This window comes from Scyliorhinus canicula, chromosome 6 (genome assembly GCF_902713615.1).
Source record: "Scyliorhinus canicula chromosome 6, sScyCan1.1, whole genome shotgun sequence".
In the NCBI taxonomy this organism is placed as follows: domain Eukaryota; kingdom Metazoa; phylum Chordata; class Chondrichthyes; order Carcharhiniformes; family Scyliorhinidae; genus Scyliorhinus; species Scyliorhinus canicula.
Genome location: NC_052151.1, coordinates 61674397 through 61701682, shown reverse-complemented (window position 1 = coordinate 61701682; position 27286 = coordinate 61674397). Strand labels below are relative to the sequence as shown.

General features: G+C 49.7%; 1 protein-coding gene across 6 annotated transcripts in view; it reads right to left on the bottom strand.

Moving 5' to 3' along the window:
• Positions 1 to 2692: 2692 nt before the first annotated feature.
• ankrd6b (ankyrin repeat domain 6b) overlaps positions 2693 to 27286 on the bottom strand; it is a 287955-nt gene continuing 263361 nt past the window's right edge. For all 6 annotated transcript variants that reach the window (XM_038799352.1, XM_038799357.1, XM_038799354.1 and 3 more), the window contains exons 14-17: positions 26517 to 26669; positions 24806 to 24919; positions 9259 to 9586; positions 2693 to 5173 (exon numbers count right to left, since the gene is read on the bottom strand). In XM_038799352.1, the coding sequence (XP_038655280.1) occupies positions 4620 to 5173; positions 9259 to 9586; positions 24806 to 24919; positions 26517 to 26669 (1149 nt within the window). In that variant the 3' untranslated portion in view covers positions 2693 to 4619. The remainder of the gene's footprint in view (positions 5174 to 9258; positions 9587 to 24805; positions 24920 to 26516; positions 26670 to 27286) is intronic.

The window sequence follows — 27286 nt, the reverse complement described above, 5'->3', positions numbered from 1 at the left end:
CCTCCACCCTGTCCCCGTAACCCCACCTGACCTTTTTGGACACTCAGGGCAATTTAGCATGGCCAATCCACCTAATCTGCACATCTTTGGACTGTGGGACGAAACCAGAGCACCCGGAGGAAACCCAAGCAGACTTTGGGAGAAGGTGCCGACTCCGCCCAGACAGTGACCCAAGCAGGAATCGGACCTGGGATCCTGGAGCTGTGAAGCAACTGCTACCACCGTGCTACTGTTCCGCGCTGTATAGAGGGGCTGAGAGAGAGCTCAAGACTGCTGAGGGTACAGCTGCCAGTGGTATTGAGATAAAAATTGGAGGTGCACAGGAGGATAGAATTGCAAGTATTGGGATGTTTTACCATGTTCAAGGTGCCAGTGAACCTTCGGGCTGTTATTTATATCAATGCAAGTTGTTGTAATCCATCCATGAGTCAGCTTCCCATTAAAATGAGAATTTTGAACAAATGTTGATTAATGTGCTACCCTCCATCGGGTCCAGCTTCACAGCAAAAGTTTTTTAAAAGTGTTTAGCTCTACATCCATACCAATTCATCCATTCTGTACAATCTGGAATTCATAGGGCCATTTTAAAAATTTACATCATGGGCTACACACAATCACAATTGAGGTTTCTTCAGGGAGCATGCTTTATACAAACAGGTTACAATAGTAACAAATGTAGAACAATTTCATACAAACACAGCCAGATAATCAGTTTCTTAGATTTGAGAAAGTGCTGTTTTTATAAAAAGATATTGGGAAATGGGTTTTTCTCACTGTTAGGGTATGTCGAAGTTACATATGTTTTATTATAATAAGTTTCAGCAATATAAGTAACTAAATTTACTCGTGGGTTATCGGACAAACTGCACTATAGTACCTCAATAGGCTTTTCTGATGTATTCAAAATATAAAGATAATTCAATCGTGTTCACAGTATTGCATCTGCTGGTTGCATCCAGCACCTGCTTATTCTACAGTCAGTGGGGTTAAATTACCCTCATGTCGATGTTGAGTGGGAGATTTGCACAGTTGTAGGTCCAAGTGCCTATTGTATCACTTGCCTTGCAGGTTGAATAGGGACAAATTCAAGTGGCGTTGGTTTAAATATTTTTTTAAAAATTTGTGCATGGATGTGGGCATCGCTGGCTGGGCCAGCGTTTATTGCCTGAGAGAAGGTGGTGGTGAGCTGCCTTCTCAAACTGCTGCAATCCATGTGGTGTAGGCACAGTGCTGTTAGGAAGTTCCAGAATTATGACCCACGACATGACAGAATGGCTACATAGTTCCAAGTGAGGATGGTGTGTGATTTGGAGGGGAACTTGCAAATGGTGGTGTTCTCATGCGTCCACTGTCATCGCCATTCCACTTAGAGGGTGCGGGTGCTGTTTGCTGTCTAAGGAGCCTTGGTGAGTAGTGGCAGTACATCGTGTAGATGGTACACACACCTGCCTGCTTGCATCAGTGGTGGAAAGCGTGAATGTTTAAGGTGGTGGATGGGGTGCCAATCCACCACGCCTCTTTGTCCTGAATGATGTTGAACGTCTGAAGTATTGGTGGAGCTGCGCTCATCCAGGCAAGTTGAGAGTATTTCAGCACACTCCTGACTTATGCCTTGTGGACAGGCTTTCAGGTGTCAGTATATGAGTGCTCTCCGCAGAATTCCCAGTATTTATATGGCTATTGCAGTTCTGTTTCTGGTCAATGGTAATCCCCAGGATATTGATGGTGTGGGATTCAGCGGTGGTAATGCTATTGAATATCAATGTGCCATCTTTATGAAACCAGAGAGCTCTGGTTTGCATTGAGATGCAGATCACCAGTGAAAGCCTCAGGAATTTCATTTAGCTCCAACAGTAAGCTGTCTCACAAGTTCAGGAGCCCAACAAGGGGACCCTGGATCGGCAATCACTCAGCATTTCTTATGGAACTCGGAAAAGCACAATAGCTCCTGGCCCCACAGAAATTAAGCTGTGAAGGAGTGTCTTACATGATCGTGGGAGGATTCAAGTGGCCCCTGGTTAGAGAACTAAAAACATATGAAGATTAAGTTCCACAGCTCCATAGTTGGTCATCAATTTTGATCTGAGCCCTTTAACCAGTGTTAGGGTCCATTTGCATATGCAATGCTGGTTACTTTAAAAAAAAATTTAGACTGCTCAATTCTTTTTTTCCCCAATTAAGGAGCAATTTAGAGTGTCCGATTCACCTACCCTGCACATCTTTGGGTTGCGGGGGTGAAACACACGCAGACACGGGGAGAATGTGCAAACTTCACACGGACAGTGACCCGGGGCCAGGATCAAACCCAGGTTCTCACCGCCGTGAGGCAGCAGTGCTAATCACTGCACCAGCGTGCTACCTGCAACACTTCTTTCAAATGGGGACCCATTACATCTGGAAGTTGCTGGTTGGATTTGACAGCTGATACACATTGCGGGAGGAGATCAGCCATGAAAATTGTGACATCGGATCCAACCCAGAAACCTAGAAAATCAGCACAGCAAGATCGAGTTTCACCCATGAACTCTTGATGATAAATAATTTACTTTGTTCAATAATCTTGAAATATTATAAATGTTTCACGCAATTATTTAAGTGTCCGAGTTGTCATTTCAACCGTGATGTTGCAAATTATGTAGAAATCCCTCTACTACATTGCTATAAAGAGAAGGCACAGTTTTACAATGAAGTATTTTCTTACAGTCCAATGAACATGTAATTTATTAAATCCTACATCCATGACATGGTAAGGCACATCATGTACACTATCGTAAGCAAAATTATGTCTAGAAATTAATATATTTTTAAAAATGTACAAAATGTACCAGACTTTTTCAAAATCAATACTGTGGTACACATTTACAGCACTTAAATTTTCGAACCAGTATTTTGTAGCTGTTTGGGAGGTCAGTCGTGAACATCTAACATAGAAAAGCTCGTGTTAAAAAGATGAGATCCTATAAAGTCAAGTTTTTAAAATCTCAATGTACCAGTAGCTCACTATGTCGCCAATCTAAATTAAAACTAACTTGGGGGAGGGTGTAGTTTGCATAGCCCCAATATTAGTGACAATATCCAAATTATCCATTAGTCATCCACCCATCTTTATGTATTCTATTATTTGTTAACAGGATGGGTAAGCTAAAAGAAAACAAAGTTCCCAACATTTTCTGGTTATTGAGCAGGCTGTTGTCATCATTTTGATGGTTTTGGCTTGCATAGTTATTTCAGTCTTACTTGCTAATCAATTAGCCACCAATTGATTCTGCCAAACACCTTTAGGGATCTCCCTCTAACAGGGGTGGCAGAATCATCAATCCTTTAAAAACTAGATTTTTTTACTTGTGACAAAAAAAAACTTTGAAAATAGGCTGCACTTGATAATAATCGGGCTGCAAATTTAGAAAAGTTAATTCCTACAATTATTAAGTAATGAAATATGGACATCTTTAAAAACTGGCAAGTACATTCAGTACTTAAGGTTTTCAGAATGGTGATACAGCACATGCTCAATGTCCTGCACATTTTTTCTTGTTGGTTATCAAGTGATTCTAACTTTTGCTACATTCCATTTGTGCACTAACTATTTGGCTGCCAGAATAGCTCTCCAGACCCCCCAGGCATTTTACATATTCTGCCTGGTCTCTGCTCCCTCCCTCCCAGAACTTTGTAGCTCCACTCATGTTGAGACCCACTCTGCGGGCCCCGATTCCTGATTACTGTGGCTGACAGATTCTGGCATGTAAATTCTCCCATTTACGCATCATTTCCCAGGTCAGAGACCACAGTGATGTAGGAAACCTAGCACATTTTAAAATGTTCTCATTAAAATGCTTACTACTGATAATGTACACAAAAACAATTGTGTGCTTACGCTAATTCCAGTTAAACTCATGTCTCTCTAGTAGCGATAATGGCAATGTCCACAGTCTTCCTCTGGAACCACCTCACCAGCTTGGCCTTCTTTCTTCAGAAAACATAAATATTGTGGAAATCCAATTTCCAGGAATGAACCACGGAAATTTAACGCCAGAACTTAAAGCCAAAAACCTTTGAAACTAACGGAGCCAAAAAAATGGATGTATCAGTCCAAATCCATTTGCAAGGCATCTTTCAAAAAGTTACTTTAACTTCCTTTTGCCCTTTAAGTGTTCACATCAGCAATGAGCAGCTACCTAGTAATTTTGGACCCTCTGTTGCGCATAGGCATGTGCATGACTGAAACCAGATCCAATGTCAAGGCTAGGAAACAGCACAGATATCATGTTATCACTTCCCGTAAACATTAACACCCTTCCCACCTCCCAGTGTATTGCTGAAATGAAATTCCTCTTCTTGGGTGGGAGATTCGCATCTTGGATACCAAAGTGCTCAGAATATATATGTTTAGAACATTTTGCAAGAGTAACGTTTACTAATGCGTACTGTATACAGAGCCATGAGGTCCATCGGCCCTAAAAACACGGTAGCAGAAAATGAAGTCAAAAACCCAGGTTAAAGCAGTGGCTTCAAGAGACTGACAAACTCAAAACAAGATTATGCATTTTAAAAAAACATGCTAGTCTCCATGACATTTCTTATGTTAAAGCCCAGACATTTCGTATGTTAATTGGTATCTGCTAGCTATCCGTCTGCATTTTAGTCCTAACTTTCTGTAGTTCTTCTTCTAAACTTTTAACCTGCTCCAGCAAAGAAACTTTATCCTGATGGGCCTTCTGATCAGCTTGACATCTTGCCTCCTCAATCTTCCTCTCGTACCACTTCTCCATGTGTGTGGAAACTGCCTCAAAAAAATATTGTGTGATTTCCAGCACGGGTGAGCTCTCTTTGATTTGTGTGCTGGGTTGGTCCATGCGCTGTGTAGCAGAAGGCAATGTGCTGCTCTGTAGTTGCTTGTGCCTTAAGCCGAGTGATTTTTTAGTCTGGGTGCTTTTGTTTTGATTATACCTTCGAAGTGGCTGACCACTCACTCGTTGGTCAGTTTTTGCAACTGAAGATTCACTGGACGTCTGAAATTGTACATGCCCAAATTTGGGCAAAGGCTGCTCCAAAGGTGTTTTAGCAGGGGGAGCAGAGTAAGCGACCCTTTCCTTTGGTCTTACAGCTGGAAGAGAAGTTGCCTGGGCAGTGGTTGTGGAGGAATTGGGAAGAGTAAGTCCCGGGTGCGCTGTACCTGTGGAAACAAAAACATTATGAGTGACAAACATGATCTCATTCTTAAGCGGTTGGGGTCCTGGCACCTATCAAAATTCTGACAGTTCTTAAATGGTCAGCAAGTGTTCAATGCTACATATGGGACCCATTCAGAGGGATATGAACTGATGTGTGGTTCAGGGTCTCCTATTGTGAAAGCCAAAGTAACAGATGCGAACCTTCAACCATGCCACAACTGCACATTGCTGCTCCAATATTCCAATTGTTGCACTGGTTCGACTGAGATGCTATGGGCATAGGCACAAAATCCAATTATGTAAATAATCGTTTGGTAGTACAGAACTTGAATATTGTTGAAAAAATAATTTTTTGTCAAAGCTTTTTGCTTGCACTCACCAGGATGATTCCACGAATACCAGTGTCAGGGGAAACAACAACTTCATTCTGTACGAGAAGTGAGTGCTGATTGGTTGAAATGTAGACTCTGATTGGTGGAGGCATTGCCATGGAAAATGCACCAGTTAATGGTGACTGACAGTTAACTGGCAAGCAATGTTTGAAACTTTAAACCAGGTATCAAGGCATTGTCCAGGGGAATGAACCAGCTAATGACCGTCGCTTACTTTGTTTCACTGAAACAGGCATTATGTGTGTACATATTCTCTCTGTCTGTAAAGAACAGGACCCTACGTATTAATATATGCAACTTCCAGTACACTTAAAAACATCATACTGCGATCTCAACTGACAATCTTAAATTAGTTGTCAGCCTAATTTTTAGCACATTGAGGATTATACTTCTGTAAAATTTAGAGTACCCAATTCATTTTTTCCAATTGAGGGGCAATTTAGCGTGGCCAATCCACCTACCCTGCACATCTTTGGGCTGTGGGGGTGAAACCCATGCAAACATGGGGAGAATGTGCAAACTCCACACGGGCAGTGACCCAGGGCCAGGATCGAACCTGGGACCTCGGCGCCGTGAGGCAGCTGTGCTAACTACTGCGCCACCGTGCTGTCCTACTGAGGATTATTCTTAATGATAGGTCCAAATTTGTATCCATTGGACTTGTTGCTCAACAGAATCAGAAGTCCTCGCTCAAAAGTAAGCTTAAATAAAACACTTGTGTAAGAGTGATGAGCTACCATGTGATACGTATGACAGAATTTGTCCTCACATTTGTGCCCACATATGAATGGGCTGCCCAAGACACACAAAAATGATGCCCCTCTTTTATTTATGGCTGGTCTGCACAGCACGAATTGGCCAAATGGTTGGGTGAAATGTTATAACTGGTTTTGAATAAGTTTTCCAGATACACTGAAGGATTTCTTCATGTTTGCAAAGACCATAGTAATGCTGTGACCATATGCTCAATTGACATTGTTAGCCTCTTCACCAATGTTCCACTTATGGAAGCCATCGATATTTATGCTGTAGCGCTAAATCATGCTGATCTATAACAGAATCACAGAATTGTCACAGAGCAGAAGCAGGCCATTTGGCCCATCATCACTGCACTGGCTCTCAAAATGAGCAATATGACTTAGTGCCATTACCCTGCATTTTCCCTATTTTTATTCAAATAATCATCTAATGTCCTTTTTTTTCTTCTTTTTTAAAATAAATTTAGAGTACCCAATTATTTTTTCCAATTAAGGGGCAATTTAGCGTGGCCAATCCGCCTATCCTGCACATCTTTGGGTTGTGGGGGCGAAACCCACGCAGACGCGGGGAGAACGTGCAAACTCCACACGGACAGTGACCCAGGACCGGGATTCGAACCCAGGTCCTCAGCGTCGTAGGCAGCAATGCTAACCACTGTGCTGCCCTTAATGTCCTCTTGAATGCCTTGATTGAATCTGCCTCCTCCACACTTCCAGACAATGGATTCCGGACCCAAACTACTTGCTGAGTGAAAAGGTTTTTCCTCACATCACATCACAGGGGCTGGTTTAGCTCACTCGGCTAAATCGCAGGCTTTTAAAGCAGACCAAGCAGGCCAGCAGCACGGTTCGATTCTGAGGTTTAACTTGTGTCTTGTATAAATTCAGTATAACCTCTTGCACTCTATGCCCATATTAATAGTGCACGACACTGAATGCTTTATTAACTGCTCTCTCCACCTGTCCTGATAGCTTCATTGATCTATGCGGTTACACACCGAGGACCCTCTGTTCCTTCACCTTCTTAAGAATTTTACCCCTCATCATCACCTCGCACTTCCCTGCATTGAACTTCATCTGCCACCTATCTGTCCACTCCAGCAACTTGTCTGTCCTTTTGAAGTTGTACACTGTTCTCCTCACAGTTTACAATGCTTCCAGGTTTTGTGTCATCCACAAACTTTGAAATTGCCTCCTGCGTATGAAGATCGAGATCATTAATATATATCAGGAAAAGCAAAGGTCCCAGTACCGACCTCTGGGAAACACCACTACAAACCTTTCTCCAGTCCAAACAATACCCATTGACCATTACTCTCTTTCCCATTACTCAGCCAATTTTGTATCCTTTTATTCCATGAGTAATAACTTTTGAATGCCTTTTGAAAGTCCATGACCACCGTATCAACAGCATTACCCTCATTGACCATTACTGTTATCTGCTCAAAAAACTCCAGCAAGCTAGTTAAACATGATTTCCCCTCTAGGCCCACCACCTTTGTGCAAATCAGTATTCATTGATCTTATGAACTCAGTGACTCATGCAGTTCAGTGCAGTTTTAACGGCACCATTTATGCCCAAATAGATGGTGTTGCCATGGAATCCCGTCTAGGCTCAACTCTCACAAACATCTTTGTTGGATTCCATGAAAAACGTGTCTTTGTTTTCTATTTTTAAATCGGTAGCAGCATAGGCTCCATCGGGGCTCAAATTCACCTTTGAAATGGAGCAGTCAAATTAACTCCCTTTCCTTGACATACTAGTTGAGAAATGTGCCGAGGGGTTCTCTACCACGGTCTACCACAGGCCTACCTTCACTGGTCAATACATGTGTTGGGATTCTTACAGTTCCATACACTCTAGGATGTGTTTTATCGGCAACATCGTAAATAGGGACCAAGCCATTTGCTCACTATGCAAGCTCGATGTTGAATTAGGGTGTGGGATAATGGCTACCCTGATCAGATCATTTTGCAGTGCATATCACGCCAACTCAGAGGCAAGCTGCCTGGTTTAAACCTTCAAACCTTTAACTGTCGGTTATTATTAACTGGTGCATTCTCCATGGCAATGCCTCTATCAAGCGGAGTCCACTTGCCAACCAATCATTACCCTCGTCTCATACAATATAAAGATGTTGTTTCCCCCGACATTGGTGTTCTTGTGATTGACCTGATGTGTGAAAGACGAAAAGCTTCAACAGAATGTCTTTTTTCAGCCATACTCAAATTATGTAAATTATCCTGGCCCCACAATTTTGGATGTGAATTTGACAGGATTACAGTGCTAGGCAGACACTTCACCTACTCAGCCCACAGCCAGGGCGCTGCTCAAATTCCTGGACAGTTTTTGTAACTATACTTGCTCCCTTCCCCACCATTCAAAGAACAATTTCAACAACAACACTCTGGCAGTCGTCTACTCAGTCAGCTTCATTCACTGAGATTTGGTTGTATCAGTTATAGTCTATATGCCTATATGATTCATTGAAGGTCACAATATCTTAATGACTCAGTAGTTCGTAAACACTTATGGTAGCCTGTCTTCCACTTAACAAGCATTTGAAAAATTCATTCTTGCATGTTTTTGAGAACCTACCAGTTAAGTGTAAAAGAACCTCCCAATGTCATCAATTCTGATCATAACTTTACCATTTCTCTTTCGTTCACAAACCTTCACTGAGTGGTTTAGGAAGCAAATTTTAGGAGCTATGGGACGATCAACTGTTACTTCAACTACTGCAGGCGGGTTGTTCTCAGAGGAGTAAAAACCCATGCTGGGAGGGTTTACTTGTAACCTCTGTATGATTGATGCTTTTTAACCATTTTTTATTACCTATGCCTTAATTTTACTTAAAATTCTCATATTACCAGTGAAGAATGAAGACTTGTTTTAGCTGCTTCATGCGCACTGCATTTCCGGGTGCAACTCTGTACCTGATGGAGCATCCTGCTGAACGACAAAGTACTGTCTGCCTGACATCTCATCTGAGCACTGGACTTTGGCACCTCCCGATTCTTCTGCCAAACTACAGTCTAGATTGGCGTAGGGCTGCGGTGTTGGTTCTCCAGCTTGCTGTGCAGCAGGACATGCTTCGGCAGTTGTCTGGTCTCTGATACTTTGGATGGTATCGATGCTCAAAGTTTCTGGCACATTCTCACCAGCAGGGGTTGTGGATTGAGGCCGCAGTTCTCCAGACAGCTTGAGCTCAAGATTTTGGAGCTTGGATATACACCAGGATTTCATTTCGTCCACCATTGAAGACTACAAAGAAGATGGGAATGATTCAGCAGACAGTTTGGTGAAACCAAATTTAAGACCCATTTGTTCAATTCAAGAAAAAAAAAATAACATCACAAAAATCAAGTAACAAATTGTGGATAACTCTCGGTTCCAATGTTTAGATGAACTGAAAATGAAGACCTTCCTCTGGCATTTCCTCAGCTTATCTGCCAAAGTTTCAGTCGGTAAATAGAGAATCCTCAGGGTAATTCACTCCCCACCCCACCAACTTTTCAAAGGCATGAAACCAATTTTTACTTGTAATGATGGCAGTCTGCTGAGTTTTCATACGGCATTTGTTAGCACAGAGCAAGAATAAGGAATGAAAATACCGTATATACTCGCGTATCATGCGATCTCGCGTATCATGCGACCCCTAAATTTTCGTCCCCAAAACATGATTCTATGCTATATCTCATGTATCATGCGAGTCACTTTTTTGGAAATTAATGCCCAAACTAAAACTTCCAAATGGTATCATTGTCTGTGGATTCTGCAGAGTGGATTCTGTTGTGAAAGCTGTTCGCGAATTGAACAGCTTTCCAGCTGTCTTTACTAGCGTCGTTACTGCCACTTGACGTTTCCAACGGCAAGTAAAACACCCGCGAATTCTGTATCGAAAAAAGACGGCCATGTATTGAATAAACTACCCATATGATCAGGAATACTACTCTTCAGATTTTGACCACAGCATTCTGATGGGAAGACGTTCAGCCACTTGACGTTTCCATTCATGTTTTTATGAATGGAAACGTCAAGTGGCTGAACATCTTCCCATCAGAAAAAACAGCAAGTAAAACACCCGCGAATTCTGTATCGGAAAAAGACGGCCATGTATTGAATAATGTAACGAAGAATTATATACACCCTATGATGGTCAGTAGTACATTTTTGAAAATGTATTTATTATGGAAATGCGCAGATTTCAAAAACTGTGAAAGTATCATCTTTTCTCCAGGGTTGAAATTGCAAAGAGGAGGCACGAGTACGATAGGCCGAACGGTGTCTCGGAGAATTCTTATGATTCAGGGGGACATTTTCGTGTAAGCATGGACGCGGACCATTAACAATGACCACAAAGTAACAGATGTGCACGTTGCCCCCATGGTCGGAGAGAGCGTGGGCATAGGCTTCAACCCTACAGTTCAAAAAAAATGCACAGGTCCAGGTTCGATAAGATGATATCGTATTATATAGTGAGCCTTGGGGAGGGGCAAGGGGCTGCAATTGGATGCACTCTAGTCAATGCAAAAAAAAAACGAAGTCAAAGCAAAAAACCATGTTTAGCAGATACTATTGGATTTAACATAACACATTATCAATGACAGCAGGACTCAGCCTTTGAATCTTTTAAATACAGCGAAACAGGCATCCGGTAGTAAACAGCATATATGTTCTTACTGTTAGAGTTACAGTCGCTAGCTAGCAATAATCAGACATTTTATTTGGATAACTTTAATAATAGTAGTCAGCACCTGAACAATGCCCCCTTAGATCATGATTGCCTTTTACTGCATCTGCTTAACTATGGGTTGCGTTATTTGCTTTATGAATCGAGTAAGCGGACTTACATATACATTACCAAACTGGAAGGATTAAATGAATGTCTTGATTTATCAGTAGTACAATCCTTATTCTGTTTACTAAGCTGTATTTGTTTAACCAGCAGATAGAGTGTCATTAACAATAAAAGGTGCAGGTTCCCACATGTTCTATAGATTTCCTTCCTCGTCGGAAAAAACAGCAGGTAAAACACCCGCGAATTTTGTATCTCGCGTATCATGCGACCCCCCCCAAATTTAGGTTACAATTTAGGTCTTCAAAAGACGCATGATACGCGAGTATATACGGTATCTCATAAATAGTGTTTTTGTCAATGTGGTGGAGTAGCAAAGCAATCGTTGTGTGAAAGGCACAAATTCCTCATTGTGAACGAATAGATCTTTTAAAAATTGCAACATGCATGGGGTTTTGATGTTTCCATATAATCCCAACAGTGCAAAAGAAGCTCATTCAGCCCATCAGTCTGCACTGACCCTCAAAAGAGCACTCTATGTCAGCCCACTGCACTGTCCTATCTCCATAACCCTGCACGCGATCATGGCCAATCCACCTAACCTGCACATCTTTGGACTGCTGGAGCAAACCGGAGCAGCTGGAGGAAACCCATGCATACACAAAGAGAATGTGCAGTCACCCAAGGCCAGAACTGAACTCAGGTCCCTGGCGATGTGAGGCAGCAATGCTATACACAAACAGAAGAGGACATATTGGGTGTGATCTGGCAGCACGGTGGCACAGTGGTTAGCATTGCTGTCTCATGGCGCCGAGGTCCCAGGTTCGAATCCCGGCTCTGGGTCACTGTCTGTGTGGAGTTTGCACATTCCCCCCATGTTTGCGTGGGTTTCGTCCCCACAACCCAAAAGATGTGCAGGGTAGGTGGATTGGCCACGTTAAATCGATTGGCACGCTAAACCGTGCTCTTTAGGGCAGCACGATAGCATGGTGGTTAGCACAATTGCTTCACAGCTCCAGGGTCCCAGGTTCGATTCCCGGATTGGGTCACTCCTGCACGTTCTCCCATGTGTGCATGGGTTTCCTCCGGGTGCTCCTGTTTCCTCCCACAGTCCAAAAATGTGCATGTTAGGTGGATTGGCCATGCTAAATTGCCCTTAGTGTCCAAAATTGCCTTTAGTGTTGGGTGGGGTTACTGGGTTATGAGGATAGCGTGGAGGTGTGGGCTTCGGTAGGGTGCTCTTTCAAAGAGCCGGTGCTCACTCGATGGGCCGAATGGCCTCCTTCTACACTGTAAATGCTATGATACTTCTATGACCCTTAATTGGAAAAAATCAATTGGGTACTCTAAATTTATATTCAAAAAATATTGGGTGCGATCTACAGGTGCGTCATGCTGGAATCGGAGCAGGACGCTGCCTGTACATGCCAGGATAGCCTCGCCCAGGTTTTCCAATGGCAGTTACACCTCGTGAGATCTAATTGCGCGGGATGCAATACAGATTTACTTGGAACAAGGAAAAGCTGAAGCAATTAGAACTGTTTTCTCTCAAACCAGGGCGATAGAGGGGGGATTTGACAACAATATCCAAAATGATAAGACAAATAGACAAGGCAAACATGCAAATTTTCAAATAAATCATTTTAATGGAGGCAGAACAGGAGCAGGAGGAAAAATGAGAGAAGCGCACAGAATAAGTCTTTGCAAAAGGCAAACAGAACCAGCCGGGAGCCACTCTTCCACCAGAGTTTACAGACCACTCAGCTCCTTCAATAATGGCTGAGAAGATCTACTGAAGGAGGCAGAGGTCCAGAAAAGAGGGACACAAGTAACTCTGCCTCCTGTAGCAAACTGACCTCCAAACACACTAAAGTAAAACAAACATACTGCAAAACTCTGGATTTAATATGACAAAGTGGTTAGATTGCGTACGTATATATTTACAGTATGTTTCCTATAATGCCTGCCTTTGCCTGAACCATCAGCTTCCTATTATTTGAACAGGCCAGTTGTAAAAGATATCTGCACCCCGAACCAGGACAGTGTCTTATGATTCCTGACCCATCTGTTTTTTCTCACACTGACCCTTATCAGCAAGTTGATATGTCAATACTTGTGTCTGGCCAAAGCAAGGAGAACAGAGTGGCCTTGGCACCAACTGGCCTTGTCCAGGATTCAAGGCACTATTGTGTTCTGTGCCTTTTAGAATTGTATTTCTTAAGCAGAAAGCCATTGATTTTCACAGCCCTGCTAGATTTCTGCTGCAGTTTACTTTTTTTTAAATTTAGAGTGCCCAATTCATTTTTTCCAATTAAGGGGCAATTTAGCATGGCCAATCCACCTAGCTTGCACATCTTTGGGTTGGGGGGGGGGCAAAATCCACGCAAACACGGGGAGAATGTGCAAACTCCATGTAGTACCCTCAATAACGACGCAAGAGAGTAAAACGGTAAAGAAGGCTTTATTAAGCTAAGAACTAGCCTGTGCCGAGACGGGTGCTTACTGGGTGCCGCCTGCAGGGCGGCCCCTTATATACGACTCCCAGGTGTGCGGTGCCGGAGACGGAGTCTCCCAGGGTTCCAAACCCGGGGCGGGATTCTCCGACCCGCCCAGGGCTGGTGTCAATCCCGCCCCCGCCGATTCCCCAATTGTCCGCCACCAGAGATTCGGCGGGGTCGGGAATCGCGCTGCGCCGGTTGGTGGGCCCCCCGCGGCGATTCTCCGGCCCGCAATGGGCCGAAGTCCTGCCGCTGACAAGCCTCTCTCGCCGGCGCTGATTAAACCACCCACCTTACCGGCGGGATTGGCAGGCACGGGTGGGCGCCGGGTCCTGGGGGTGTGCGGGGCGATCTGACCCCGGGGGGGGTGCCCCCACAGTGACCTGGCCCACGATCGGGGCCTACCGATCGGCAGGCAGGCCTGTGCCATGGGGTACTCTTTTTCTTCCGCCTTCGCCATGGTCTTCACCATAGCGGAGGCGGAAGAGACCCCCTCCACTGCTCATGCGCCGGTATGACGTCAGCAGCCGCTGACGCTCCTGCGCATGCGCGGACTTACACCGGCCGGCGAAGTCCCTTCGGCCCCGGCAGGCGTGGCGCCAAAGGCCTTTCACGCCAGCCGGCGGAGCAGGAACCACTGCGGCGCGGGCCTAGCCCCTCAATGTGAGGGTTTGGCCCCTAAAGGTGCGGAGACTTCCGCACTTTGGGGCACCCCACGCCAGAGTGGTTCACGCCACTCCAAGATGCCGGGACCCCCGCCGCGCCGGGTAGGGGAGAATCCCGGCCTGGTCTTAAAGAGGACATCACCTTACATGATTATACGGGTACAGTAATACAATAACCGCTCATCACATTCACCCCCTGTTTAAAAAAACAAAGTCCGGCGGGGGTGAAGTGGAATCGCAAGTCAATTCGTTTCGGCGACCTGATCGTCCTCATCCACCTCCTCAGCTCGGGTGGTGGTGCAGCGGACACGGACGTCTTAGTTGAGGGTACGTCCGGGAGCACGGTGATCGGAGCCTTGGTCCGGGTCGGGGTAGGGGATCGGGGAGCAGGGGAAATAGCTGGGGCTGGGGGTAGCGGTGCCGGCGCTGGGGGGGGTGTAGAGGGGGGGGGCGCTAGGGGGCGCGCACGGCCGGTGTCCACCAACAGGGAGGGGGATGGGGGGGGGGGGGGGGGGGAGTGCAGTAGTGGGTGCCAGGGAGGGGAATCATGGGGGGGGGGGGGGGGGGGTGTCTGTGGGGAAACCAGTGGGTGCCAGATCCCGGAGGGAAACTGTGTCTTGCCTGCCGTCGGGGTACTCGACGTAGGCGTATCGGGGGTTCGCATGTAGTAGTCGTGGCCATGCAGAGGAGTAACCTAATGGAGTGTAGGGCATCGGGTAGGACTTCCTGCCAGCGGGTGTTTGGGAGACTTCTCGACCCCAGAAGGACAGCCTTCCAAACTGTCGCGTTCTCCCTCTCCTCCTGCCCGTTTCCCTGCAGGTTATAACTGGTCGTTCTGCTCGATGCAATGCCCTTGCCGAGCAGATACTGAAGGAGCTCATCGCTCATGAACGATGCACCCCGCTCACTGTGGATATAAGCGGGGAAACCGAACAGGGTGAAGATGCTGTGCAGTGCCTTTATCATGGTGGCCGAGGTCATGTATGGGACAGGGGACGGCGAATGGGAAGCGGGAGAACTCGCCGATGACGGTTAGGAAGTAGGTATTGCGGTTGGTGGACGGGAGGGGGCCCTTGAAGTCCACGCTTAGTCGCTCAAAGGGCCCCGAGGCCTTCACGAGACGAGCCTTGTCTGGCCGGTAGAAGTGCGGTTTGCACTCCACGCAGATCTGACAAGCCCTGGTCATGGCCTTGACCTCCTTGGTGGAGTAAGGTAGATTGCGGGACTTGATAAAGTGGGCAAGCCAGGTAACCCCCGGGTGACAGAGCTCATTGTGGATGGCTTGCAGGCGGTCCTCCTGCGCGTTGGCGCACGTGGCACGGGACAGGGCATCTGGGGGCTCATTGAGCTCCCCTGGACGATACTTGATATCGTACGTGTAGGTGGAGAGTTCGATCCTCCACCTCAAAATTTTATCATTTTAATTTTGCCCCGTTGTGCGTTATCAAACATGAAGGCTACTGACCGTTGGTCGGTGACGAGGGTGAACCTCCTACCGGCTAGGTAGTGCCTCCAGTGCCGCACAGCCTCCACTATGGCTTGTGCCTACTTCTCGACTGCAGAGTGCCGAATTTCTGAGGCGGTGAGGGTTCGGGAGAAGAAAGCTGCTGGTCTGCCTTCCTGGTTGAGGGTAGCAGCCAGGGTGATGTCTGATGCATCGCTCTCTACCTGGAAAGGGATGGTTTCGTCCACTGCGTGCATAGTGGCCTTGATGGTGTCGGCCTTGACTGCAGCTGAAGACCGACCGGGCCTCAGCCGACAGGGGAAATATCGTGGTCTTTCTGAATGGGCGGGCTTTGTCCGCATATTTGGGGACCCACTGGGCGTAATAGGAGAAAAGCCCCAAGCACCGTTTGAGTGCCTTGGGGCTACGGGGGAGGGGGAAGTTCCTTAAGGGGACGCATGCGGTCGGGGTCGGGACCTCGGACCCCGTTTTCCACGACATAGCCGAGGATGGCTAGCCGGGTTGTGTGGAAAATGCATTTTTCCTTGTTATAGGTCAAGTTGAGTGCTCAGGCGGTCTGGAGGAACTTTTCGAGATTCGCCTCATGGTCCTGCTGGTCATGGCCGCAGATGGTGACGTTGTCCAAGTACGGGTATGTAGCCCGCAAGCCGTACTGGTCCACCATTTGTTCAATCGCCCTCTGGAAGACGGAGACCCCATTTGTGATGCCTGAGGAAGTGGACGAGCCGGCCGGTTGCTTCGAAGGCAGAAAAGGGGCGGTCTTTCAGTCGGATAGGGAGCTGGTGGGTGGTAGGCGGATTTGAGATCGACCGTGGAAAATACCCGGTATTGAGCGATCCGATTTACCATTTCTGCTATGCGAGGAAGGGGGTACGCATCGAGCTGCGTGAAGCGGTTTATGGTCTGGCTATAATCCACGACTATCCATTTCTTTTCCCCGGACCGGACTACCACCACTTGTGCTCTCCAGGGGCTGTTGCTAGCCTCGATGACCCCCTCTCCCAGTAATCACTGGACCTCTGACTTGATAAAAGTCATGTCTTGGGCATTGTACCGCCGGCCCCTGGTGGTGACGGGCTTACAGTCGGGAGTGAGGTTCGCGAATAGAGCGGAGGGTGCGGCTTTCAGTGTCGCTAGGCTGCATACCGTGAGGAGGGGCAGGCATCCGCCGAACTTCAGTGTCAGGCTTCGGTGGCTGCATTGGAAATCCAGCCCGAGCAGCAGAGATGAGGGAGGATATACAGTTTGAAACGGGTGCCCTGGATCGAGAGATCCGCAATACAATACCCCGTGATTTGGACCGAGTGGGATCCGGGTGCGAGGGGTATGGTTTGGGACAAGGGATGGGTGCGCAAGGAGCAGCGCCTTACCGTTTCTGGATGAATAAAGCTCTCCGTGCTCCCGGAGTCGAAGAGGCATGGTAGTGTCGTGCCCATTGATCTGGACCTGCATCATGGAGTTCCGCAGATGCTTTGACCGTGTTTGGTCGAGAGTGATCGCTCCCACTTGCGGGTAGTCCGAGTACTCAGCCGAATCGGATTCGCAAAATGGCTGCCGACTTAGGTCGCACACGTTGGGTCGAGAAGATGGCCTCCGCCAAGATGGCCGCCCCATGATTCGCACGAGGCAGATGACGCATCAGAAGGGGGAGTGTCCGGTCGATGCGTTGCGAGGCCTGCGGGCCTGTGAGCCTGATTTGCGGGCCTGTGTTCTTTGTGTTTCTGACCCTTGGGCCTGGCCAAGCAGACCCTCGCGAAATGCCCCTTCTTCCTGCAGTCGCTGCATATGGCGGAGCGGGCTGGGAAGCGTGGACATGGGTGCTGGCCCTGCCCACAGAAATAGCATGGTGTGCCCCCGGTCTGGGCAGGTCGCCGCGCGGCGCAGGCCCGTAACGTGGCTGAGTCTTGGGAAGTCCGAGGGGGGCTCGCAGGATCCGCGGGCTATGTGCCTAGATTATGGCGGGCCACTTCCAGCGAGGTGGCGAGCGTTACCATGTCCTGGAGGTCTTTTGTTCCAATTTCGAATTGTTGGATGTAGGTCGAGTGGATGCCGGACACAAAAGCGTCTCTGATGTGCAGGTTCATATGGATTTCCCCCGTCACATCCTGATGATTGCAGTTCCTGGCGAGCGCGATGAGCTTTTCTACGAATTCGTCCAGCGTTTCCCCCGGGCGCTGCCGGCAGGTAGAGAGCAGATGTCGGGCATGTACCTCGTTTATGGGTTTGACGAACCGCTTGCGTAGTATCTCGACCGCCTCGTCGTAGGTAGTCGCCTTTTCGAGCATGTCGGAGATTCTGTGACTCACCCGGGCGTGGAGTAGGCGCAGCTTGCGTGGCCCCAGGATGGGAGTCTCTGAGGAGTCCAGGTCGGCCTCGAAGCATCGGAGCCAGTATTAAAAAATTTCTGTGGCCTCCGGTGTCCGTGCTTCCATGTTGAGCTTCTCTGGCTTGAGGCCTGCGTCCATCCTAACGTAGTTTAGCTTATTAAATTGTAGTACCCTCAATAACGACTCAAGAGAGTAAAACGGTAAAGAAGGCTTTAATAAGCTGAGAACTAGCCTGATGCCGAGACATGTGCTTACTGGGTGCCACCTGCAGGGTGGCCCCTTATATACAACTCCGAGGTGGGCGGAGCCGGAGGTGGAGTCCCCCAGGGTTCTAAGCCCGGTCTTAAAGGGGACATCACCTTACATGATGATAAGGGGATAGTAATACAGTAACCGTTCATCACATTCCACATGGACACTGACCCAGAGCCGGGATCGAAAGCCCAGCAGACAAAAACAAAAAGTTGGATGGGACACAAGGGCCGGGATTCTTCCATCCGGGGACTATGTCCCCACGCCAGCAGGAAAACTGGCGGCAACCACTCCAGCATCAACAGCTCCCGAAAGTAAGACTTACTGTTGCATGGAATGGCCACCGTATTTCCCGCGCATGCGCGGGGGTTCTCTTCTCCGCGCCTTCCATTGGGCAATATGGCGGATCCCTACATGGGCCCGGCGCGGAGGAAAGAAGTGCCCCCACGGAACAATCCTGCCCGCAGATCGGTGGGCCCCGATTGTGGGCCAGGCCACCGTGGGGGCTCCCCCCCGGGATCGGACCCCCCACGACCCCCAAGGACTGCATCCGCATACTCACCTGCCAGGTCCCGCCGTGCTTGAGGTGAGTAATTCATGCCAGCGGGACTGGCCAAAGCTGGACGGCCGCTCGGCCCATGGGACCCGGAGAATCGCTGGGGGGGGGGCGCTGTCAATGGCCCCCGACCGGCATGGTGGGAATCCCGCCGCTGCCTGATAAATGGCGCCGGAGAATAGGGCAGCCGGGGGCGGGGCGGCGGGGATTGAATTTGCGCCTCCCCCGGGGATTCTCTGACCCGCCGGGGGGTCGGAGAATCACGGCCAAGGTAAGGATATACCAAGACATGGGATGGACCTGCAAAGTCAGCCCGGTACAAAAACAACGTTAAATTTGGGATGTTATTCCCAGCCAGGCTCTGGGTGATGTACCAGAACAAGGAGCACTATTTTACTACCCCAGCAGAGGCAGACGAGCTCGTCCGTACGAACGGACTAGATAAACAAGGCAGCGGTGAGGAAGATGCAGAGAGAAAAAGCGCTGGAAATGGACAATTTTGCGCAGGACTGCACTGCTTCACTATGAGTAAGGGAACGAGCCAATAAGAAGGAAGGGTCGAGGGCAGTAGAGCGCAGGGAGGGAGAGGAGGTGGCAGAGAGGACACGAACAGAACTGAGCATAGGGGTGCTTCAGATCAACCCCAGGGAGGGGGTTCCACCACACTAGCGGGGAAAGCTAGTGCCAGAAGCATAAGAGAGACAGGGGGGCCGTGGCGCATCTCCCAGCGGGGAGAGAGCCAGGGCAGGGGGGGGAGAGAGCCAGGGCAGGGGGGGACAGAGAGGTGAACAGAAAGGGGAATCGAGACCATGCGAGAACACAGCAATGGGGGAGGCTCTAGATTGGGTTCCGCAGGTCAAGTTTGGAAAGATGGAACAAGATTGGACCATGAGCAGCCACTTTGAAGGGTCTCTAAACAAAGGCAACCTCAGAGTACAGGGTCTCATCCACATGGCGTAAACACAGTTGGCAGCCATGTTGGAAGGTCCCTGGACAAAGGGAAACCCCGGGGCGCAGGAGCCCAGCCTCATGCAGAGAACAGTAACCGTGGCCATTGTGGATGGCCCCCTAACGAAGGGAAACCCCGGGGCGCAGGAGCCCAGTCTCATGCAGAGAACAGTAACCGTGGCCATTGTGGATGGCCCCCTAACGAAGGGAAACCCCGGAGCGCAGGGAAGCATCCACCAGGTAAGCAGGAAGGGGGGGGGGGGGTCAGAAACCCCCCACCAGTATAGTCCCCTGGAACGTCAGTGTGGTGATCCACCACTGTATATATATGTGTGTGCCTGTATTAGGGGATGTACAACAGTACCTGTATTACAGGATTGTCGGTAAGACCCTGCCGGCTAGCTCCGCCCACAGGGAGCAGTATAAATATTCATGAGTTCTCCTGAGCTGCCATATTACAACTGCAGTCGAGGGAATAATATCTCACGGTAATAAAGCCTCTCTTTTACCGATTCATGTCTTTGTGTGCAATTGTTAGCGCATCAATTTATTACCGTGAGATTTCCCACATCATTGGACATCAGAATTAAACCTGACCGCCTGCAGCTGGATCCGCAATCGCCGAACGACAGGAAAGACTTTAACCACTGGCTGGCTGTCTTCAAGGTCTACATCACCTCAGCGGACCCTTCACCATCGGAAGCTCAGAAAGTGCAACTACTTTACTCAAGGTTGAGCTCCAGCGTGTTCCCGCTGATACAGGACGCGCCGACCTACGCCCGTGCTATGGAACTGCTCAAAGAAACTTATGTCCAGTCGACGAACGCTCTGTTTGTGAGGCATGTACTCTCCACTCGCGTCCAGCAACCGGGTGAGTCGATTGAGGACTTCTGGCGGGCCCTTATCCCTCTAGTACAGGACTGTGAGTGCCAGGCCGTCTCGGCCACGGAACAGTTCGAACCTCCTCATGTGAGATGCTTTTGTGACAGTATTGCATCGGACCCCATCTGGCAAAGACTGCTCGATCTAGTGGTGACAAAGACTTTAGCGCTCTCTATGATGGTCGCTTCCCGTAACGTGCAATCCTACCCCGCCAGCCGCGCGGCCCACCCATCCTACCCCTCGTGGACCCCGCAACCGACCCCCCCGACTGGGTCCGCTCCCGCGCAGTATGCCTGCACTGCTCGCCACACCGCGCACCCTGAGGGTCCCCGCTGCTACTTCTGCAGTCAGCAGAAACACCCCCGCCAGCGCTGCCCGGCCCGCGCCACGACCTGCAAATCCTGTGGCAAGAAAGGCCACTTTGCAGCGGTGTGTCAGGCCAGCACAGTTGCCGCTATCGCACCAACCTCCTCCCCCTCTCCCCAGCCGATCGCGCAATGGGCCCCGCCGTCCGTTGCTCCGGGGCCACGTGCGACCAGTGGGCGCCGCCTTCTTCTTCCCCCAGGTCCACGTGCGATCAGTGGGTGCCGCCATCTTTCGCCGCCCCCGCAATGTGCGCACCATGGGCGCCGTCACCTTCCTCCCCCGACTCCACGTGCGATCAGTGGGCGCCGCAATCTTGCCCCGCCCCGTGCACTCCATGGTCGCCGCCATCTTGCCCTGCCCCCACAACGTGCACTGCATGGGCGCCGCCATCTTCTTCCCCGCAGGTACTTCGGTCGCCGCCATTTTGTCCTCGCCTCGGGACTAGACCAGGGGACATGTGTCGCTGCTGCTACTCATCGGACTCTTGGGTCGATCGCCTGCTACTTGTCTCCATGACGCTCGACCAATCCCGTCTTCGCAACCTGGCTACCGCTTCAACGACGGTGCTCATCAACGGCCATGCAACCTACTGCCTACTTGACTCCGGGAGCACCGATAGCTTCATTCATCCGGACACGGTAAGGCGCTGCTCCCTCGTGGTCCATCCCGCCAACCAGTGGATCTCCCTGGCCTCTGGATCCCACTCTGTTCCTATCCGGGGCTTCTGTCTGGTCAGACTCACCGTACAAGGCGTGGAATTCAGCCGTTTCCGCCTGTACGTTCTCCCCAACCTCTGTGCGACACTTTTACTGGGCCTGGACTTCCAATGTAACCTCCAGAGTCTCACCCTCAAATTCGGCGGACCCCTACCCCCACTCACCATTTGCGGCCTCATGACCCTCAAGGTTGACCCTCCCTCCCTCTTTGCCAATCTGACTGCAGATTGTAAGCCCGTCGCCACCAGGAGCAGATGGTACAGCACCCAGGACAAGACCTTCATCAGGTTCGAGGTCCAGCGGCTGCTTCGGGAGGGTATTATCGAGGCCAGCAACAGCCCCTGGAGAGCCCAAGTGGTGGTGGTTAAAACTGGGGAGAAACACCGGATGGTCGTGGACTACAGCCTGACCATCAACCGGTACACGCAGCTCGACGCGTACCCCCTCCCTCGCATATCTGATATGGTCAATCAGATTGCACAGTACCGGGTCTTCTCAACAATTGACCTGAAATCCGCCTACCACCAGCTCCCCATCCGTAAATCGGACCATCCATACACTGCCTTCGAGGCGGACGGTCGACTCTATCAATTTCTTAGGGTTCCCTTCGGCATCACTAACGGAGTCTCGGTTTTCAACAAGAAATGGACCGAATGGTTGACCGGTACGGACTGCGGGCCACATTTCCGTACTTAGGCAATGTCACCATCTGCGGCCACGACCAGCAGGACCATGACGCCAACCATGCCAAATTTCTCCACACCGCATCTCTCCACAACCTCACTTATAAAAAGGAGAAGTGTGTATTCAGCACAGACCGCTTAGCCATCCTCAGACTACGTAGTCCAAAACGGACTACTGGGGCCCGATCCCGACCGCATGCGCCCCCTCATGGAGCTTCCCCTCCCCCACTGCCCCAAGGCTTTCAAACGATGCCTGGGGTTCTTTTCTTACTACGCCCAGTGGGTCCCACAATACGCGGACAAGGCCCGCCCACTGATCCAGTCCACGCAATTTCCCCTCACGGCCGAGGCACAACAGGCCTTCGCCCGTATTCGCTCAGACATAGCCAAGGCCGGTATGCACGCAGTAGACGAGTCACTGCCCTTCCAAGTATAGAGCGACGCTTCAGATGTTGCCCTTGCCGTCACTCTAAACCAGGCAGGCAGACCCAAGGCATTCTTTTCCCGCACCCTCCATGCCTCCGAAATTCGACATTCCTCTGATGAAAAGGAGGCCCAGGCTATCTTTGAGGGGGTGCGGCACTGGAGGCATTACCTGGCCGGCAGGAGATTCACTCTCCTCACTGACCAACGGTCGGTAGCCTTCATGTTCAACAACATGCAGCAGGGCAAGATCAAAAGCGACAAAATCTTGCGGTGGAGAATCGAGCTCTCCACCTTTAACTACGAGATCTTGTATTGCCCCGGCAAGCTCAACGAGCCCCCAGACGCCCTCTCCCGAGGTACATGTGCCAGCGCTCAAATGAACCAGCTCCGCGCCATGCATGAGAGCCTTTGCCATCCGGGGGTCACTCGGTTGTACCGCCTAGTCAAAGCCCGCAATCTGCCCTACTCCGTCGAGGAAGTACGGACAGTCACCAGAGACTGCCAGGTCTGTGCGGAGAGCAAGCCGCACTTCTACCGGCCAGACCGCGCGCGCCTGGTGAAAGTGTCCCGCCCCTTTGAACGCCTCAACGTGGATTTCAAAGGGCCCCTCCCCTCCACCGACCGCAACACCTACATCCCCAGCGTGGTCGATGAATTCTCTAGGTTCCCCTTCGCCATCCCATGCCCCGATATGACGTCTGCCACCGTCATCAAGGCCCCTGGATTCCATATTCGCTCTGTTCGGTTTCCCCGACTACATCCACAGTGACAGGGGATCCTCATTCATGAGCGATGAGCTGCGTCATTTCCTGCTCAGCAGAGGTATCGCCTCCAGCAGGACGTCCAGCTACAACCCCCGGGGAAATGGGGCAGGTAGAGAGGGAGAACGGGATGGTATGGAGGGCCGTCCAGCTGGCCCTACGGTCCAGGAAACTCCCAGCCGCTCGCTGGCAGCAGATCCTCCCTGATGCACTCCACTCCATTCGGTCACTGCTGTGCACCGCGACTAACAACACGCCCCATGAACGTATTTTTGCCTTCCCTCGGAAGTCTACATCCGGGGTGTCGCTCCCGACGTGGCTCGCAGCTCCAGGGCTGGTCCTACTTCGTAGGCATGTCAGACTCCACAAGGAGGACCCTCTGGTGTGCAGAGTACGCCTGCTCCACACGAACCCCCAGTATGCCTACGTGGAGTTCCCCGACGGCCGCCAGGATACAGTCTCGCTCAGGGACCTGGCTCCCTCGGGTGCCGATCCCACGCCCACACACCTCCCTACTCACGCGCCACCATCCTTTTCCCCGGCGCCCCCAACATCAGCCCCACCAGGTCCATCCCTTCACCCCCGCCGGACTCATTCTTAACAGGGGGTGAATGTGGTGATCCACCACTGTGTGTATATGTGTGTGCCTGTATTAGGGGATGTACAACAGTACCTGTATTACAGGTTTGTCGGTAAGCCCCTGCCATCTAGCTCCGCCCACAGGGAGCAGTATAAATATTCATGAGCTCTCCTGAGCTGCCATTCTACAGCTGCAGTCGAGGGAATAACATCTCACAGTAATAAAGCCTCTCTTGTACCGATTTGCGTCTTTGTGTGCAATTGTTAGCGCATCAGTCAGTGGACAAGGGCCCAGTGAAAAGATCCAGAGCCTCCACCTGAAAAGTATGAGAGCTGACATAGTCTTCCTCCAGGAGACACTCCTGAGGGAGAAGGACCGACAGGGGGTGAGGAATTAAAAACTCTTACTATGAAGTCGAATATATATACATATGTAAGTTAGCTCTTGTTAATTAACAGGAAAAACCAATGTAGGTGTTTCCCAGGACTCTTACAGTATATACTGCAAACTCAAGTAACCCAATTTTTCAATCTTCTTGTTATCAGGAGATGTAGCTTTACCTGGCGTTTGTCCCCTTCCAGTCTCTCTAGTACAGCACGCTGGTCAATGCGATGGAGGCATTCTGTCCGTTCTGCTGAGAGTCGCTCAGATGTCAGCTTATCTAAAACTCTGATCTGAGTTTGAAAAGTAAAACATTTGTTTAGAGTAAAGCTTTTGTACAAAAGTGTCCAGAAAATTCACACAAGACTAATTCTGACTCAGAGATGAGAATGCTACCAACCGAGACAGAACTGACACCCAATTCATGTATTTATTCAGGTTGTGATAACATTCACTGAATGCTAGGAGAGAGAAATATCAGATTGAAAGGAGGTGATACCATTCTTTTTTTTGGTTAAGTGGAACATGAGGAACAGCTCAAATTGTGATTGTGGCCATACAGGAGTGGCCGGGTGGGAGAATCGCGGGAGTGCTGGGCGAATCACACCACGCCACCCTGGCACCCCCACGCGATTCTCCCACCCCCTCAACACGGCGTGTCGCGTTTTGCGACAGGCCGCTCGGAGATTCTCCGGCCAGGATGGGCTGAGCGGCCTGCCGAATCCGACCGGTTCACGCCGGCGCCAACCACACCTGGTCGCTGCCGGCGTGAACATCGCGCGACCGCTGCGTGTGGGGTCTGTGGGGGGCGGAGGGAGGATCGAGCACCGATCGTCGGGCCGGCGTCTCTGAAAGGCGCACTCTTTTCCGCCTGAGCTGCCATGTCTTGCGGGGCAGCGGAGGGGAAGACGGCAACCGCGCCGCCGGCCGCGTCATTCAGGCTTTGACACAAGCGTCAAGGCCCGGCGCGTGGCACTGACGCGCCGCCGCTCCTAGCCCCCCGGGGGGGGGGGGGGGGGGGGGGGAGAGAATAGGGGGCGAGGAGCAGCCTCCGACGCTGGAGTGAAACACTCCGGGTTTCACTCCGGCGTCGTCTCTTTGTCCCCTTTTGGGAGAATTTCGCCCATCCTATTAGTTAATACTCCAGAAAGCACAACCAGGAATTCTTTATTTTATAATCATTCATAGGATGTGGGCATTGCTGGTTGAGTTAGCATTTATTGCACGTCTCTGAGGGCACTTAACAGTCAATCACATTGCTGTGGGTCTGGAGTCACATGTAGGTCAGACCAGGTAAGGACGACAGATTTCCTTCCCTAAAGGGTTTGCGTGGGTTTCCTCCGGGTGCTTCAGTTGCCTCCCACAAGTCCTGAAAGATGTACTTGTTAGGTGAATTGGACATTCTGAATTCTCCCTCTGTGAACCCAAACAGGCTCCAGAGTGTGGCGACGAGGGGATTTTCACAGCAACTTTGTGGCAGTGTTAATGTAAGCCTACTTGTGACGCTAATAAAGATTATTATTCAAAGAGAAAACTTCACAATCTGATTTCCTCTGAATTGAGTGGATTCATTTTGCACCTCAATCTTTTATATATAAAAAAACCCACACTACAAATAGGTAATGTTATGCAGAAAGCAATCACAGGCTGCAGTACAATCATTGGCAGGGTCAGAAATTTCATCCTTGAACCTATTCAGAAGTTCATTTTGAAGTTACAGCCAGTTTTACGGTTGATGAATCTTAGAGTGCCAGGCTCTTGCCCCTACTTCAGATAGGTTGAAACAATACTATTTAAATTATCCAATTAAAAAAATAATTAAAATACTTTGTTGTGCTGGCAGGCCATAGAAATCTATAGACAATCTGGAAGTAAAATGCTTCTCTTTACCTCATGTTTATTTCTTCCTTCCAGTTCTCCAAGTTTTGTGTTCAATTTCCCTTGCACAATCTCAAGTTCCGCTTTAATTTCTTCCTTTGTAGCTTCGAGACGGTTCTCCAGTTTATTGATTAGTGGCTCACAACGACAACCATTTATGGGGGCCTGAACGACAAAGATGCAAAAGGTCATTGGCTGAAAAAAGACAAGAGTTTAATGGCCAATTTGGCTAAACTTCAGCAAGAGCATTTCTTTAAATTACTGTTGAAGACACATGTTGCTGAAACTTTTCATCTTGTACTCAGCCGGACAAACCCCAGAATGCCAAACTTCAAACAATCACACCAATTTATGTTACAGGAGAGGACGGCGCTGATTGTTTGGCAAGTCTACTCTGGCTGAGGCGTTGCCATAGAGACGGCAAGGGAGAAACTATAGACTCCCCAAACTCTCAGGTAATTCAAAAAAGGCACAAGGCTTGAACATATTCCTTTTGAGCTACTGTTCCCTAGTGCTTTCTCCATGGCAACGCCTCAGTCAATCAGGATTGACTTGGCAACCAATCAGAACCTGGGGCTGGATTCTCCAACCCACCGCCGGGTCGGAGAATCGCCGGGGGGGGCGGCGTGAATCCCACCCTCGTCGGTCGCCGAATTCTCCAGCACCGGAGATTCGGCGGGGGCGGGAATCACGCCAGTCGGCGGGGCCCCCCCGGCAACTCTCCGGTCCGTGATAGGCCGAAGTCCTGCTGAAGTAATGCCTGTTCCACCGGCGTGAATCAA